Source organism: Marmota marmota, unplaced genomic scaffold (genome assembly GCF_001458135.2).
Source record: "Marmota marmota marmota unplaced genomic scaffold, marMar, whole genome shotgun sequence".
In the NCBI taxonomy this organism is placed as follows: Eukaryota; Metazoa; Chordata; class Mammalia; order Rodentia; family Sciuridae; genus Marmota; species Marmota marmota.
In genome coordinates, this window is record NW_025999932.1 from 11,166,244 (window position 1) to 11,185,051 (window position 18,808).

Below are 18,808 nucleotides of genomic sequence, written 5' to 3' on the forward strand. Positions count from 1 at the left end.
GTAAGGTCTATGCAAATCTCTCTGAATCTGAAAAACTCTGAAATAAGAAACATTCCTATCCCAAGCATTTCAGATAAGGGATACTAAACCCATACTTCACTTTCCCAGTTGCCTCTCCATTGTCAACGTGTGAAATATGGTTACTTTAGAAGCAAAATAAAAGTCAGAACAAAATAGTAAAGTTAATTGTTTTTAATCACTAATTGTACAGAGAGGAAGCTTAACTTTGATCTAATAAAACTAGTGTGGCATCTGAATCAAGGGTCTAAATAAAACTTGCCCTTTGTTTAGTCGAAACCAGACTATCTCACTGGTACCTGTTGCACTGCAAAAGACACACACACACACACACACACAAAAAAAAAAAAAAAAAAAAAACTTTTATATCCTATATGTGAGAGAGTTTAAAATTAACTAGAGTTCCTTCTCTCTTCAGAATAGGTCAGTTGTTTTCTCTTTAAAAGACAGTAATGTAAAACAATTTAGTAACAACCCAGAAACATCATATAAACAACAGCTAATAATTGTAGTTATAAGTTTAATGATAATGTCTGATTTGTTCTCATAGCAGCAAGCAGTGAGCCCCTTAATACAAATGAATATTCTCATAGATATAAGCAGACTAACATCTCTGCAATCATTTCAAATTTCTATGTTCCACATAAACAGACCCTGATTAGTCAGATGAATGTGAAAAAGAGATTTTTAACTCTAAAGAAAACATTATTTGTGAAATACAAAACAAAACAATGTAATCATAATGACGAAGATTTTCTAGTCTGCTAGTGAACAGATCCTAAAACCTGACTTTAAAAAAATCAAAAATACTGTATTTTAAAAAACAAGAATATAAAATCCTTAATGACAACAAAGTAAGATCCACATAAGTTCTAGACTTACATAATTGATCTGACTAGATATGGACGACTGAAATTTGTTATTGCCTCACAGTGAAATATTTTAGACTTGACACAAAGCCCAAAAGACTGAACTTTCACTTAGCTCAAAACTCAGAAAGTGTTACATTAACAAAATTCAATAAATTCTGCTAAAATAGTATAAATCATTTAAAACACCCTTGGTCAATACATGTGTATTTACAGAATCTCCTTGAATATACAATAGGTAATGATGCAATGAAGACGTTTTTACAATATTTATTAAAGTAACAAATTTATAAATTGAAAGACTCAGAGGCACATAGTTTAAAAGGCCAACACCATGGGAATAATGAAGCCAACACAGAAAAGTAAGAAGATATGAACAGTTACAACTGATACAAGATTCTTAAAAGCCATATTCCCCCCAATGAACACATCATAGGAATCATCCTTCAAAATTACCATGATAAAAAGTTATTTCCTTCAAAGAAAAATAATTCTTTCCACCTACCGAGCCTAGAAAATCCTATTTACAATTAACCGTCCTGCATTTCATCAGTATTATGGCCTTCTCTATTCTGCCGTTAGAAGTTCTGAAAACTTTATAGCTATTGTATTTACAAATGCACATTATATTTAAACTTGCTCTTCATGGAGAACAACTGATATATACTTAATCAAATCACGATACAAATGCTTTAGTGTTGAAAACACATTTTGTGGGGACAGGTGTATGGGAAGAGGTGTACTTAGAAGTATGTTGTTTCTGAAGGATTACTAGGCCAATAAGTCTGATAAAACTCAAGGTAGTCACAAAAACAGGTCTTTGTTGATGAAGAATTTAATTTATTTCTGTTTTAACTGGACACACTGGACTTCTTCAGTCAACCTTCACCACACTGTATATTTTGGTAACAAACCAAAAGCATGCAAAGAAGCCAATTGTTCCTAGAAAAGAAAAAAACAATAACAAAATAAACCTATTTCAAAGGAGGTTCATAATTTACACCAAAATGCAGACTTACAATGACTAATTCCTTTAAAAAGTCACAAAACTATAAACTATTACTGGCTGCAAATATACCAGAAATCCAGGAGTTTTCTTGAAAAATATAAAACCACTTCAAATAAAAATTTCTTATAAAAGGTGACAAATTTTTTTACATTTTAACACTATTAAGCTTTCCATAATACACTCCATTTTCCTTACAAATACAAGACTGTATGTAAAAATAAAAAGGATGCCAAATGTCTTCTCCTATTCAAGAATATATTATCACAAAATGGAACCGCTACTAAAAACTTTTTTCAAGTATGATAAGAATACTCTAAATAGAATGTCAGATGAATAGAATAATTAAATGGGGCTATTTTCCAAGTACAATTATTAGGAATTATCAGCTTTCAAAGAATTATAGTAAAAGAGAATAACACAAATGCTATTACAAAATGGTAAGAGCGATATAATTGGGATAATAACAAAGATGATTTTGGCTGAAAGTGAGGTTGGCATAGTATCAGAGAACAGAGCAATTCCATCATAACCACATAGACTGTCCTTGGATAAGTTAACTGACATCCTCAAACTTCCTTTCTTTTTCCCCCCAGTGCTGGGATCTAACCTAGGGCCTTGTGAACATCAGGCAAATGATCTACAACTGCTCTATAACATCCCTACCCCTTTTTAAAATTTTATTTTGAGACAGGCTGGCCTCAACTTTGTGGTTCTCCTGCCTCAGTATCTGGGAGTGGATATATGCCACCTCAACTGGCTCCAAGCCTATTTCTTTTTCAATAGAGACAACTGTATCTGTCCTAGAAGCCTCCATGTGCTATTACACAGAGTAAATGAGATGATTCATAGAAAAAAACATCTTTTCCTTTATTTTCAGGTATCCTCATTGGTCTAGAACCAAAGAATTTGAATTCTAAATGGGGACAGTCTTTCAATGTGACAAAAATGAGACTCAAAAGGGTTAAGTGACTATCTCATGGCTATGTGGCTGGTAAGTATGGGCAGAATTCAAATTCAGGGTTTTTTTTAAATTGCAAATGTATTCTTTTAGATTTATAAAACAAATTCAGAGACTCTGTTTTACAAAATAATATACACTAAATTGTCAAACTGACTAATATATTTTAAAAATAAAATGAGGCACTAGTGCCATGCACAAGGCCTTGGGCTCACTCTCCATCACTGGGGGAAAAAGAAAATAATAGAGGCATATCAGTTTTTCCAGTACTATCTCCTCAGAAATATTCAACAGGTATTGACATATTCAATAGGTACAGACATAGCTCACTTTAGGAAAACACAAAGCTTTTGGAGTGCTCCCCACTTCCTCAAACAGAACCCCTTCCACAAAGGGAAGCACATGAAAAGTTACTGGTTTCACTACTTGATTCAAGTTGATGTGGCTCCAGAGTTCAGATTACAAAATTGGTTTAATGAATGAGTGAAGGTATGATACTTCAAAAGCCAAGAACAATAAAGTTTAGGTGACTGTTGAGCTACCATTTATATATATGCATTTATGGACACAAAGAGCACAAAAGCAGCAATCCCTTGTTTCATTGGCCACTGCTGTTTTTACAGACTATTAACATTTACAGCCGTGGACCCAAATCTCCCACATAGCAGCTCCACATTGTGCAACCCACTCTGTCTGACAGATGCCTTAGAATGCAGAATTGACCCAGTGCTTGAAGTCTGATATATACTGAGCAGCAGGCACTTCGACCCACTAAATGTTTTCAATATTACAGAGGATTACCCACTCATAAAGAAGAATGAAATGATGGCAATTGCCAGTAAATGGATGGAGCTAGAGAATATCATGTTAAATTGAAATAAGCCAGATTCAGAAAATCAAGGTCAAATGTTGTCTCCCACGCAGAAGCTAGAACAACATAAAGGGGAAAAAAGAAGGTGGGTATAGGATATTATAAAAACACAGGGAAGATCAGCAGAATAGAGACTGAGGACAAAGGAGGAGGGATGAGAATGGGGAGGAAACAGAATGAATCTGACAAAATTAGGCTATGTGCATACATATATATTTCCATTTTATGTATACACAAAAATATACCATAGGGACTTTCACCCTTATATGCATCTACAAAAGCACTAATTAAAAATATATAAGAAAGTGGACAGTAAATCAGAAGAGTAAAAGAAGGAGAATAAGGGGAGGTGCTGAGGACTGAAATGGAGTAAAGTTCCATACATGTATGATTATATCAAAATGACCCCAACCATTATGTACAACTATAATGCACCAATTCAAAAAAAGCTGAGAAAACACTGATTTTCTTTAATTATGCCCTGTAACATTTGAACTTTTTTCAAATTTTAACTTTTATAATAAATCTCTAATCCAGTAAGCTATATTTCCCTTTGAGTGTGTGTGTGTGCATGTGTGTGCGCAAGCGGCTTGTGCACAGATTTCCAAAAGAATTGAGGTGTTTTTGTTTTGTTTTTCTTTGGTACAGGGGATTAAACTCAGTGGCACTTATTCATTGAGCCATGTCCCCAGCTATTTTTGTTTTATTTTGAGACAGTGTCTTGCTGAGTTGCTTAGGGCCTCGCGCTAAGTTGCTGAGGTTGGCTTTGAACTAGCAATCCTCCTGCCTCTTGAGCTGCTGGGATTATAGGTGTGAGCCACTACACCTTGTGAGAATTATTTACCATTTAGAAGCATCATGACCTCTTTTTTTAAAGTTTTATTTCTTTCTCTTCCTTAGTTGTGGATGGACCTTTATTTTATTTATATGTGGTCCTGAGAATTGAACACAGTGCCTCACACATGCTAGGAAAGTGCTTTTATCACCGATAGCCCAGCCCAGCCCAGCCCAGCATCATGCCCGCTTAAAGATAATTTCTGTGCTTAAAGAAATAAAATATTTAACGATGAAAAAAGAAATTACAGGAGTAAAAAGTAAAATAGTTCTAATAAAAAAAAGAAGAATTATTATTTTCTTCTTCCTGGCTCCTATATTTCTTTAGATAAAACACGCAAGACAAATTTAAAGTTTGAGATGTAAATTATGTACAATATTGCTTTTTTGTGATAAAGAAAGGTCTCACAATTTTCTTTCTTTAGTTCAGTCACTCACTCCCCAACTGTTTACCAACCATATATGTGGCTATGAGATGCAGAAAACTTTTTATCAATTCAACTTGATATTGCTCCAAAACTCAGATTACAAAATTTGAATAAGCATATATAAAATAAATGCCAATATAATACACATTATGTCCCATCAGGTACTTGAATTTTAAAGTGAATTAAAAACTTCTAGTTTTAAACTTCCAGAATCAGGAATGTCCTATTACTATCTTTTCTTAGTATCACCTATTGTCAGCTCACCTGACATCATCTCCCCAACGTTTTACTCACTCATAAAACAGGTAGTGATAGCTTTTTGCCTATTTCTGAAGAGGGCAAATGATAGGCTGTGCACCATCAAAGTTAACAGGAGAGTCTGTTAACCTAGTCCAGGTGCCCTGCACTGACTGCACAGTGAACCCTGCTTTGCCTTCCTCCCTTGGCTTCTGGTTTGTCACCTTCAGTTTGTTGTGCTGCCACTCACAGGTGGGCACATCAAATGATGCTCCATCATACTGAGGGCTAAAAACAGGAATGCTGAATAGCAGAAACCTTCATTGGCTTTGTAGTAAAGGGGAAATATTTACAAATCTACAAATTATCACTCTAAAAATTTACTAAAATATTCATTTTTCATCTTACCTGTAAAAAGAAAGAAGATCAAAACCATTATCATGGTATAACCGAAGTACAGAATTGTACTTGCTGTTCCTGTGATTTGCAGTTTTGAAAAGAAATAGTGTATTGCATATATTAAGAAATAAACTGCAGTAAAGCCGCTGGTAAGGAATGAGCGCCATTGCCAATGATAATCCTGGGTAGAGAAGAAAAAAAAGATGGAGAGAAAGAACTGCTTTTCAACTATTAGATAACATATAGCTAAATAAATTACAAAGTGAATAGTTCAGTGAAATCCCCCAAAATCTAACTTTTGCCCTCAGTTTCAGTCTGGCTCCTGCTGAACTTAGCTCACACTTTCCAGATCACTAACAGTGTTCAGAAGCACTCCATATTTGTCTTGGAGCAACCTAAAAACTACTAAAAATGAGTGGAAAAATATTACACAGTTTATGGATAATAAAGCATTAGGCTATATTTAAAAATTTGTGATCCCCAAGGAAGAGCAATCTATAAATCTTATTCACTTAAATGGTTCAAAATTAATAGTAATTAAAGTCCACATCAACTTTATATCAACTCCACATCAGGAAGATTAGTCTATTAGGGCCTGGTTTAAATTCATGTCCACTTATCACTAACAATTTAAAACACTTAGGGGATTAAAACAGTTCTTTTTAGTTTTACATAAAGTAGTTTATAGCTTAGCAGATCTTTAAAAGATCTGGAAAATACTTCAAGATCTCTCTTACCATTTGGAATATATGAAAAATAATTCTATCTATTCATCCATGTATTTTACACCACTGGAGTGTCTCTCTCTAAGCTGCTGAGACTGGCTTTGAACTTGTGATTTTTCTGCCTTACTCTTCCAAATTGTTGGGATTATAGGTATGCACCACCATGCCCAGGGAAATAATGTATTATAAATAGCAATATATTATTAATATACTAAAATTATACAGATATTAAGAATATATTTTAAAAAGCAAATCATGATTAGAAAAATCCCAAAGAAGCTACACACACAAACACACACACACATGCACAATCACCAAAGCTGATGAATGAATTTAGCAAAGTTTTAGCCTACAAGAGCTACACACGCAACTCAGCAGTGTGTGTATGTGTGCGTGCAGGTGCATTTGAATGTGATGCTGGGTATTGAACTGAGGGCCTTGCACATGCTATGCAAGCACTCTACTACTGAGCCACACCCTTATCCCAGTTGTTTTTTTATTTTTAATTTTTTAAATATTTATTTATTTTTTAGTTATAGGTGGGCACAATATCTTTATTTATTTTGTTAATTTTTATGTGGTGCTGAGGATCGAACCCAGTGCCTCACGCATGCTAGGCGAGTGCTCTACCACTGAGCCACAGCCCTAACGCCCCCAGTTGTTAAAAAAATATATATATATCAGCAATGAACAATCCAAAGAGGACTTAAAAATACCTAGGAATAAATTTAACCAAGGAGATGAAAGATGTACATGCTGAAAATTATAAATATTACCAAAAGAAATTACAAAAGACCTAAGTAAATGGAAAGATATCCCATGTTCATGAACTTGAAGACTCAATATTGTTAAATGGCAATATTCTTCAAAGTGATCTAGAGAGTCAATATAATCCTTCTCAACATCCAAAAATCTTTTTTGCAGAAATGGAAAAGCTGATTCTCAAATTTCATATGCAATTGCAAGAGGCCCTGAACAGCCAATAATATATCTCTATTTCAAAGCTTACTAAAAAAAGCTATGGTAATCAAAATAGGGTGGGGGTGCTGGAGCTGTGGTTCAGGGGTAGAGCACTTACCTGGCATGTGTGAGGCCCTGGGTTTGATCCTCAGCACCACATATAAATAAATAAAATAAAAGATCCACTGACAACTAAAAAATATCTTTAAAAAAATTAGTGTGGAACTAGTATAAGGACAGCATACGGATGAATGGAATAGAATTAAGAATGCAGAAATAAACCCATATATCTATGGCCAATTGATTTTCAACAAGGTAGCTAAGACCATTCAACAAGGAAAGAATAGTTGGTTTTTTTTTAAAGAGAGAGAGAGAGAATTTTTTAATATTTATTTTTTAGTTTTCAGCAGACACAACATCTTTGTTTGTATGTGGTGCTGAGGATTGAACCCGGGCCGCACGCATGCCAGGCGAGCGCGCTACCGCTTGAGCCACATCCCCAGCCCAGGAAAGAATAGTTTATTCAACAAATAGTGCTGGAGAATTGGACATCCACATGCAAAAGAATGAAGTTGTACTCTTGACTCCAGGCTATATACATATCAACTCAAAAAGAATCACTGACCTGAATATATTAACTAATATTATAAAACTTAGAAGAAAATATAGGAGTAAATCTTTATAACGTTAAATTTTACCATGAATTCTTAGATATTTATGACACCAAAAACATGAGCAACAAGAAAAAATTAGATAAATTATATATCAACAAAATTTAATCTTGAAAGTAAAAAATATAACCTACAGAATTAAAGGAAATATCTGCAAATCATATATCTGACAAAGATCTAGCATATAGAGTACAACAAGAAAACTGACCTAATTTAAAAATGGGCAAAGGACTTGAAAAGGAATTTCTCCAAAGAAGATATACAGATGGCTAACTTAAGCAAGAAGAGATACTTAACATCATTAGTCACTGAGAAATGCATATCAAAATGAGATATCATTTCAAACCCATTAGGACACCTATAATACAAAAAAAGTTTGAATGTCCATCAATGGATGAATATGTACACGGATATTATACTCATACAATGGAATATTATTCAATTATAAAAAGAAATGAAATACTAAAATATGTTATAATATGGATGAACCATGAAAACATTCTAAGTGAGAGAAACCAGGCATAAAAGGCTGCAATATTGAATAACCCCAGAATACTTATACCATTTGTCTCTAAATACAGAAAGCAATGCCGTTGCCAGGGTCTGGGGGAAGAGGAAAATGGTAACAGCTTGATAAATTTTTTTTTTTTTTCCTGTGTTTGGGGAGGGGATGAAAATATTTTGGAACCAGACAAAGGTGGTGGTTGCACAACATTATAAATGTACTTATGTGTCAGTGAATCATTCATTTTAAAATGGCTCATTTTATGTTATGTGAATTGAACCTCAATTTACAAAACAAAATTCAGTTTAACAGATTTTATCTCTTGTATAGAAAATAATCATAAAAGAATGGATTTAACAATTTGAATCTTTAAAAACCAATGCTACACCCTGCTACTCAAGAGGCTGAGGTAAGAGGATCACAAGTTTAAGGCCAGCCTTGGCAACTTGGTGAAATCCTTTCTCAAATAAAAAAGGGCTGAGGATGCAGTTCAGTAGTAGTATATTCCCTGGGCTCAATCCTCAGCACTAACGGGGAAAAAAAATCTACCTATTAAAAGAATGCCATCATTTTGGTGTTGCCATGAATATAACTCATTAACATGCAATCACTGAAACTTTGTAATGAATTTTCCACCTGAAAATTTTTACTCAATTTTCAGAATTTAGAAACATCTATATTAAAAGAATATTTTTAAGACAGACAGCTACAAAACTCAACAGTGAAAATTTAGTATGTCACAATATTCTCAGCAAATTAGCATTCTAAAATCTCTAACGATAAGCTTTAAATAAATGTATTAAACTGGGATATAATCTTAACTCGGTCATAAAGAGGGTTACATTTTATTTAGGAAACTAGGTCTATCATAATAAACACATATCTACAAAAATTATATCAATTAACCTTATTCACACTGCAACAGGCCAAGTTACAAATTCTATGAATTAATAGGTGAATATCTGTAATACATACCTCAGCACATAGGTGGAAATAGCAAAGTAGTATAGTTGCTTCAGAACATGTAATAACCAAAATGATAAACACCAGAAACAGGAAGCCAAACATGTAATACATCTGGTGTGACCTACAATCAAACAAGATTTGATGAATTATAAATATGTTCTCTTTGACACAATAAATTATAAAATCTTTTTTTTTTTTTTTTAAACTGAAGGTTTGTTTTTTGTCCCAATTAACCCAACAAGACAAATTTTCATCAGTTTAGATGGTGAAGGGTTGGAATGGGGTAGGGGGAAGAAGGATATAGCAATGTCCTTGGACATTACCCTCTTATTCAGACAGAAACTAAAACTTCTTTGCGTTTAAGTATGGTTAGTCTACTGGCTTTCAGAGGAGTCAAGACATATTTAATGGAAAATTAATGGAAAGGCAGAGTCAAACTAGGAAAACCTTATATGATAAAAATGTGGTTTGGACATGAGGTGTCCCCCCAAAAGCTCCTGTGTTAATGCTGGAATGTTTGGAGGTGAAATGATTGGACTGTGAGAGCTGTAACCTGATCAGTCCATCCTAGTTTGAATGTACTGACTGGGTGGTAACTGTAGGAGGTGGGTCACTGAGGGCATTCCCTGGAAGGTGAGCCTCTTTCCTATGGTCCCTTCCTCTTCTCTTTCTCTACTTCTGAGCCTGGGCAGCTTTCCTCCATTGGGCCCTTCCCCATGATATGCTGCCTGACCCTGGGCCCAGAGTGATGGAGTCAGCCATCTATGAACCTCTGAAACCATGAACCCCAAATAAACTTTTCCTCTTTTAACCTGTTCTTGTTAGGTATTTTGGTCACAGCAATGACAAACTAATTAAAACAGCTTCTAATCACATGATAAAATCTATTGAATTAGGAAAATTACTATAATAATCAGGAAAGAAAGATGTTCTAATCACCGAAAAGCTCAAATTTAGCTTTATTTTATGGTATCTCAAATCTTGGTACTTTCTGCAACATGTTGATGTGATAAAATAATGGTCATAATACACACTATATCAGAGTGGCTCAAAATCACAATGACAAGTTTCCTATGGGAATAACAGATCAGAGAATGAAGGCATCTGGGTAGTGGAAAGGATCTGGAGGTCATGTAGGTTAACCCGTTTCTATCCCTTCCAACAAGCACTCAAAGAATTCTCTTTTGGAGTAGTACAGATTAGTCTGGAGATTAGTAATAAGTACATGGGTTTGGAGAGACTTAGGTCAAATTTCTGTCACATGGCAATTGTGTGGTATAATCGCTCAACCTGCAAACTCTCATTTTCATCTCTGTAAAATGGAGATATCTACCTCATACAATTCTGAAAATTAAGTCATAAGAATTAAATATTAAGCATTAACAACCCTTCAATTAATATTAGCTATTATCATTATTCTTTTTCTACAGTAAAGAAAATAATCTTTGGCTCTTAAGATGTTTGCTTATTTGAGAACTTCTTACGTAAATTTAGAAGATACAAATAGTAATCCATTTAAACAAACAAAAAGCATTACACATAATGGTAATGAAAACAGTAAGACTTTGTCCTTGGCTTACCAAATACTATTCAGAATGAAGAAGAGCTGTATAAAAATACAGCCAAAGGGCAAAATTCCTCCCATGATAATACCAGGTAAGGGCTTTGTGTAGAAGGACTGTTCAGGAATCTGACGTGGAATCTGATTGGTTCGAACTGGGTGTTCAATGGCCTTCAGTAAAAGAAGAAAAGATTCGTAATTGCATATCTATTTTTAAAATTCTTCTCCATATATAATGATCTGCCTTTTTCTCAGCTTCCATGCTGACACTAATAGCAGTATAATGAAAGTCTACTTAAGCCATCAAACTGAAATTTGTATTTAAAAACAATGAACCATACACTAACAGATACAATACTCAGTCGTGCCCTGGAACAGGTCAACACTGTTTCCAGCAGTTATCTAGAGTGATGGCTTTAGAAAAAGTTAAGAAATACACAGGAGAGAATAAAGTACTTAGAAAATGATAGTCAATGAAAAGGTAGAATTAGGTTTTACATTTTAATTATAAATTTACTGTAAAAAAAATCAGCAGGTTCTGAAATTTTTATCAATTTTTAAAAAATTTAGGTGGGTAATGACATTTTTATTAAAATTATTAAATTTTACTAAGCATTAAGAACATGAGGAAGACAATAAAAGGCCATATGAAACTTTATGACCATAAGGTGTTGATAATGTTCTCAATTATGCCCTCTCCCAACCATTTTTTATTTACTTTTTTCTTTTTTTGGTACTGGAGATTGAACTCAGGGGGACTTTATTATGGAGCTACATTCCTAATTTTTTAAAAATTTTGTTTTGAGACAGAGTCTCAATAAGTTGTCCAGTCTAGCCTCTAACCTGTGATCTTTCTATCTCAGCCTCCCAAGTAGTTGGGATTATAGGCATGCATGACCCTGCCTAGCAAAACTTGATATTTTCATTGAAATATTATTCTACATGTAGTCACGCATGTAGATGGGCAGATACTCATATCATTCTTCAATATGTATGATTTTAAACTTTTAACCAGCATAGTTTTAGAATTTTAAGTATTTATTTAATCTACATAATTAAATTCAAATAGTTTACTATTTATGATATACAGATTTTAAATCACAAAGAATTGAAAAATCTCTTAAAACCTGTATGATGGGTGCAGTAGAGACTATGAAGCCATGATGGTCTTGGCTATACCCCCTCATAAAGTGTACTATCATATGTTCTTTATTTCTTTGCAGTGCTGGGGATTGAACCCAAGGCCTCATGCGTTCTAGACAAATGCTCTACCACTGACCTATATCCTCATTCCCTATCATATGTTATTTCTTTTAATCTTATAGACTTGATATTTTTGGGGAACAACAGGGATAGTGAAGCAGGAAATAGAGGAAAGATAATGATGGGACAGAATAAAATCTTATTTTTTTCTAGCCTGGATGGGGGAGGAGGCAGCAGGAGTAAGACAGGCAAATGGAAGGAAGGGAAAGAGGAAAAGGAAGAAAAGATCAAGCCTTGACTATAATATTGCTTAAAGTCAAATATTTGCAGGTAAGCATATAAAATTTATGTAAAATTTCAAAGCCATATATCAAAATAAAGTTCTAATCTTGCTTTGTAGTCACTTTTCTTTTTTTAACTGATTTTTAAAAAAAATAAATGACAGCGGAATGCATTACAATTCTTATTACACATATACAGCACAATTTTTCACATGTCTGGTTGTATATAAAGTTTGTTGACACAAATTTGTGTCTTCATACATGTACTTTGGATAATGATGTTTATTATATTCCACCATCCTTGCTAACCCCTGCCTCCTCCCTTTCCCTCCCACTTCTCTGCCCTATCTAGAGTTTGTCTATTCCTCCATAGAGTCACTTTTCTTATAGCTTCACTTTCTAACCCATAATCTTTGCTTGCTTAGTTAAGTACTGTGCACTAGCAACACTTACTGCTTAGGAAAAAGTGCACATACCTTTAGGTTTTAAAAAAAAAAAGGTAAAAGATATATTTAACAAAAATTCAATGTTTTCATTAGTTTATATCAGCATCTTTTCCAATTAGTCTATAGTAGTTTCCATTTACTCAAACAAACAAATAAAAACTTTGAAATCCCATAAAACCTCCCTAGCCCATTCTTTTCTTTTTAGTACTGGGGATTAAAACCAGGGGTGCTTAACCAATAAGCCAAATCCCCAGCCCCTTTTTAAAATTTTATTTAGAGACAGGGTTTCAATGAGTTGCTTAGTGCCTCACTTTTGCTGAGGCTGACTTTGAACTCTCGATCCTCCTGCCTCAGCCTCCTAGCTGCTGGCCCATTCTTAATATTAGTATTTTAAGAATTTTCTATGAAATCCAGATACCACAGAACAAATGTATATATCTTTTAGACATTTTTATGATCTCTTTAAAGGTGGCATATGGTAATTCCCACAGCTGAAAATCACTTGAGTAAATTAGCAACTATAAAACTTACATTCTTTTTAAAACCAAAGTATGCACCAATAAATGTCAGAGGTACAGATATGCAGAACCAAAGGGCCAATATTGCAACAAGTGTGCCAAAAGGAATGGCTGCTGAAGATCCTTCTCCCCAGAGGATTAGATTCATTATAAAGAAGTCAGCAAACACGATCCTGAAAGACACAACAGGCTTCTGGGTAGAACCTGAGTTAGAAACAAAATGAAGTAGTAACAATAGTATATAATTAATATTGCAACTTCTGTTTCTAGGATGTATACAAAGAAGGCAGAATTGTTGATTCACAGGATATGTGAATTAAAGTTTTATTAGAAACTGCAAAATTGTTCTTCTCCTTGGTTTTGCCTAATTTAGACCCTTATTAGCAACTTACAAAAGTTGCCTATTTACATGTTTTCATCACACTTTGAAATGCTGTTTTAACTTGTATTTCCTATAGACAACTATCTGGGTTTGTTGGCCTTTTAGGTTTTACCTTCTGTGACCTGCTAGTTACATTTACTGCTCATTTTTCACTTGGGTTGCCTGTAGTTTACAAAGTTATATATATGAGTTTTTTCTATACTCCACTTACTAATCCCTCATTAAACACCTGTCTCTCAGTCTGCAGCTTTTTCTGAATCTAAACATCTGAGTGTATAAATCAGTTCTATTTACACTACTCAGTGTTGTTTATTTTGTTTTGTTTTAGTGCTGAGGGCTTCACATATGCTAATAAGCATGTGCACAATCGCTGCACTATCCCCAGCACTACATAATTTTTAAACACTTTTTCCTTTATCCTTTATATTCCTTATTTAAGAGAACAGTCTTCCCTAACTGGAGATGATGAAGATATTCTTCTTTTTTTTTTTTTGGTACTGGGAATTGAATTCAGGGGCATTCAACCACTGAGCCACATCCCCAGCCCTATTTCGTATTTTATTTCGAGACAGGGTCTCACCGAGTTGCTCAGCGCCTCACCGTTGCCGAGGTTCGCTTTGAACTCGCGATCCTCCTGTCTCGGCCTCCAGAGCTGCTGGGATTACAAGTGTGCACTACCATGCCCGGCATGAAGATACTCTAGTACATTTTTGTTCAATAGTTCTGCCTGTTAGGTTTAGATTTTAACTTACCAAAACTTTATTCTGTGTGTGCAATATAAAAACAGGCATTTGGGGGCTGGGGATGTGGCTCAAGCGGTAGCGCACTCGCCTGGCATGCGTGGGGCGCTGGGTTTGATCCTCAGTACCATATAAAAATAAAAAATAAAGATGTTGTGTCCACCGAAAACTAAAAAATAAATATTAAAAAAATTCTCTCTTAAAAACAAAACAAAACAAACAAACAGGCATTTCCTCCCTTCAGATGAGTTGTCCAGCATTATGTAAGTTCTTCTAGTTTGTGATGCCATGTCTAGCATGCTTTAAGTGGATATGTTAAAAGTAAATTATTGTAAAACTCACTTACCCAGGACAAAGAAATGATGTCAATAAAACATTTGTTTTCCACTTCTCGCCTCCAAAGGCTATAGAAGAAAACAAAAGAGGTATATAGACTTTTATTCTTTAAAAGAAGCCAAATACCCATACTCCCAAGTCTGACAATTGCCAAACTGTCAGCAGCACTAGCTGCTCATGCTTAGAAAATGATCCCAGCCAAAACGCCATGATGGCCCTTAACAAATGATCCAGATCCCAGAGGCATGGCACAGGACATCCTGCTCTAGAGACTTTTGCTGCAGCATCAAATAAATCTGGTATGAAAGGAAAGTCATCCAGATCAGTTCTTCTTTAAATTTTTATTAACCTCAAAACAAAACAACCCCCTTAAATCCTAAGTCAGTATTAATTAATGGGGATGGGGACAGAAAGGAAACACTGGAGAAATCCTTGTTTTCAGAAACCAGGAACCTTCCAGTATGACATGCAACCCCTGTAACTCTCCACAGCAGGTCTGACTCGTCAGAGTTCCTCTAGCACTGTGATTTCTAATAGGGGTTGGGGAGGTGAGAGTGTCAGATCAGGTGATTGAGAAGAGAAAAAGGGTCTTTTGACAGATTGTTTATAAACTTTCTTTGTTCCCCTTCTTCAATTTTTTTCCTCTTAAAAAAAAAAAAAAATCAAACACTGAAATGTGTAGAGGGAAAAAAGAAAGTACTCCTCTGCTCCCAGTTTAAAAGTCAGAGATAAAATTGATTCAAATTAGAATAGTTTTGATTTAAAAAAAAAAATTAGCATTGTTTATAAGAAAGTTTAAATATCACCTATCCTAAAAATATGATAAAATTATTTACCTTCAAATACATTCATATATAATAAATCATCTATATATGATATGAATTCACAGTGTTACTGACAAATTTGTGAAATTATTATTTCTGGGCTTACAACAACTTTGACATTCAAGTAGTATGTTTTAAACATTAGAAATAATTCTATAAAATGAAGTATTTCTTCTGATGAGGCCACAAGACAGCATCTTCCAGTAATGTTCTGCCTGATTAACATGCTACTTCATCTGAGTAGGGAGAGCTGAAGGATGGAATAGCATCAGCAGGAGGGCACCTGGGGAGCAGAGAGGTGTGGATGGGAAGGCAGGCGTGAAGGTGTACAGCAGGCTGAGAAACTGGCAGAAAGTTAGTGCAGCTGAAATTGTGAGAAAGGGAGTTATGGCAAAAAATAAGGCAGTAGGGGTCTTATTGTATCTCATATGTGTTCAGATTTATATAACCACCCTAATCCTATGTTCTTTGCTAAAGGGCAAAAGAAAAAAATAACTTGATAAAATCTGCAGAATTAAAACACACACATATAAACAGAACTTTACCTACTCAGAGAGAACTGTTCCTGGCAGTCAGGTTTATATTTCTACTTGAGGCTGTAATTCGCCAACTTTACCTTAAGGTCACCTATGTAACCCTACTATATTTTACCTCGAATCTTTTTCCTATCAAAGATCCTATTAAAGAACCTATTTCCTATCAAAGATCCAATAAATACTAGACTACTGATAAGGGCTTCAGCATTCTATGTAGTGCCAACTCACACTCTGATCCTGCCAAGCTGCTTTCTAGGCCACCCAATCCTATCTCAGTCTTGCTCTGTAGCCTTGACCTTTTTGTGTGTGTGCAGAGCTGGGGACTGAACCCAGGGCCTTGTACATAAGAGGCAAGCACTCAATCAACTGAGCTGTATCCCCAGCCCCTACCTTGACCTTTTTTTATGCTGGCCTTTGCTTTACTTCTGAAAGCAAGAATACAGGAGATCACAACTAATGATATTATAAAAAGAACCTACTTCAGGGATATCTAAAATAGATCTTTGTCTACTTTAAATATAATGAATATAAATAAACTTATTTAAGCATTAAGTCAATAAGACTTCATATATTTATGAAAAAGTAAATCTAGATACATTATTTTAGTTAAGAAATCCATGACACTCAGGGCTGGGAATACAGCTCTTTGACACAGTGCTTACCTAGCATGCTCAAGGCTCTCAGTTCAATCCCCAGCCCCACACAGAAATACAAAAAAAGATAAAGAAATCAGTGATATTCATTTGTATACTTTCTTCCTTTGTTAGTTTCCAAATCTAAGTTGTATATGAGCTCAATCTGCTAAACCAAAGTTTAAGAGAAAAAAGGAGGGGGATGATGGATAAGCAGCATCCAAACTTGCATATTTCACCATCTAAGCATTCTTACATAAATCTAGGCAAAGTCATTCACATAACAAAAGAAATCACCAACCAGGCTTCTTTCACCTAAGGAGGGACACCTGTAATACCTACTGTTTACAGAGCACCACCTATCTGAAAGTCAGGCTCAGACCCCTTGCTGTGGCAGATTAGATTCCTGATCTGAAAACCAGACACAGTGGCTTTTACTTACACTTATAGAATCTGGCAGCAACATAGCCTGCAGGAGTGCCCAGCAACACCCACAAGACCACAGCACATGTCATCAGTGCTCCTCGGTTGGCAGGGGACAAAAATCCCAGGCAAGCAAAAACTAAAAAATAAATCATAAAAGTTATGTTATTCCGTTGTTTCCTTTGCTGTGAAATGACAGAAGAACCCTCTCACATTTTAAACAACAAAACAAATACAATTTTAGGAAAAACATATACTAGCTTACTATGCAGCTTTACCAAACCCTAGTAATATTTAAAGTACTCTATTAATATGGTCAGACAGAAGTCAAATTCCACTTCAGAAGTTCCTTAAGATCCTATCTTTCCCATGGTCAGGGGAGGCTGCCAGAGGCTCCAGAGTATTTTCGCCTCTTCTCAGATTCAAATATGGTCTTTAAAATTAATATGAATAAAAATATTTCCACTTTTGTTTCACTTAAAAATACTAGGTTGGGCTGGGGATGTGGCTCACGCGGGAACGCGCTCGCCTGGCATGCGTGCGGCCCGGGTCCGATCCTCAGCACCACATACAAAGATGTTGTGTCCGCCGAAAACTAAAAAAAAATAAATAAATATTACAATTCTCTCTCTCTCTCTCTCTCAAAAAATACTAGGTCCTCTGGGATAAAAAATATTTAAGGAATGTATAACACTGAAACATAAGAGATAACGGAATATAATCAGAGTGAAATAAAGAGGAAAAGATTTTGTAGTACCATTAACTTCTTGAAAACAACTTACTGAAGGAAAACAAATTACTCAGGAAAATTGTGGCCCCTACCCTTATTGGTTGTTAGCTTTGCTTCCTCTTCCCTATATAACCCTTCCTACTAATTAAAATAAAAATCTTATATTCATAGATTCCCAGCTTTAAATATGAAAGTTTGGATGCTGCTTATCCATCATCCCCCCCCTCCTTTTTTCCCTTAAACTTTGGTTTAGCAGATTGAGCTCATATACAACTTAGATATGGAAACTAAACTTGGAAGTCATGATGTACTCATAATTTCAAGGCCAATAAAATAATGTCAAGAAGTTTTAAATGGCTTTCTAATCCCAGCAGCAAGAAAATCCTGCTTCCCCAAAATGTGCATGCCCAAGCACATATGTGACAAAGTACACATACCTTCTGACTGGTACCCAGAGGAAGCAGAGCAGGGCAGCTTTAAAGACCTGCCAGGATTACAAATAAATCCTGGCACTCCAGGTCTGAAGAATGGACTGTCCTTGAGAAAGTTGGTGTTAGAGGACTTAAGAAAAATGATTCCTGTCACTTCTTGTTCTGGGCTCTTTGAAACTTCCCTTCTTCATACTTCCTAGCTGCCCCAGCAAGGACCAGAAGGTATGGTGGTAGAAGGCAGCTTCTGATAAAATTTTAAAGCAAAATCTTACCTCCAAGAGTCAGTTCTGGCTGTCTATCTTGGCTCTCTGGCAT

General features: G+C 35.1%; 1 protein-coding gene across 1 annotated transcript in view; it reads right to left on the minus strand.

Moving 5' to 3' along the window:
• Positions 1–521: 521 nt before the first annotated feature.
• Positions 522–18,808, minus strand: part of Tm9sf2 (transmembrane 9 superfamily member 2) — a 59,050-nt gene continuing 40,763 nt past the window's right edge. Inside the window, exons 11-17 of the mRNA XM_015484130.1 lie at positions 17,352–17,471; positions 14,928–14,985; positions 13,473–13,632; positions 11,031–11,182; positions 9,460–9,571; positions 5,633–5,804; positions 522–1,829 (exon numbers count right to left, since the gene is read on the minus strand). Of these exons, the coding sequence (XP_015339616.1) occupies positions 1,762–1,829; positions 5,633–5,804; positions 9,460–9,571; positions 11,031–11,182; positions 13,473–13,632; positions 14,928–14,985; positions 17,352–17,471 (842 nt within the window). The 3' untranslated portion in view covers positions 522–1,761. The remainder of the gene's footprint in view (positions 1,830–5,632; positions 5,805–9,459; positions 9,572–11,030; positions 11,183–13,472; positions 13,633–14,927; positions 14,986–17,351; positions 17,472–18,808) is intronic.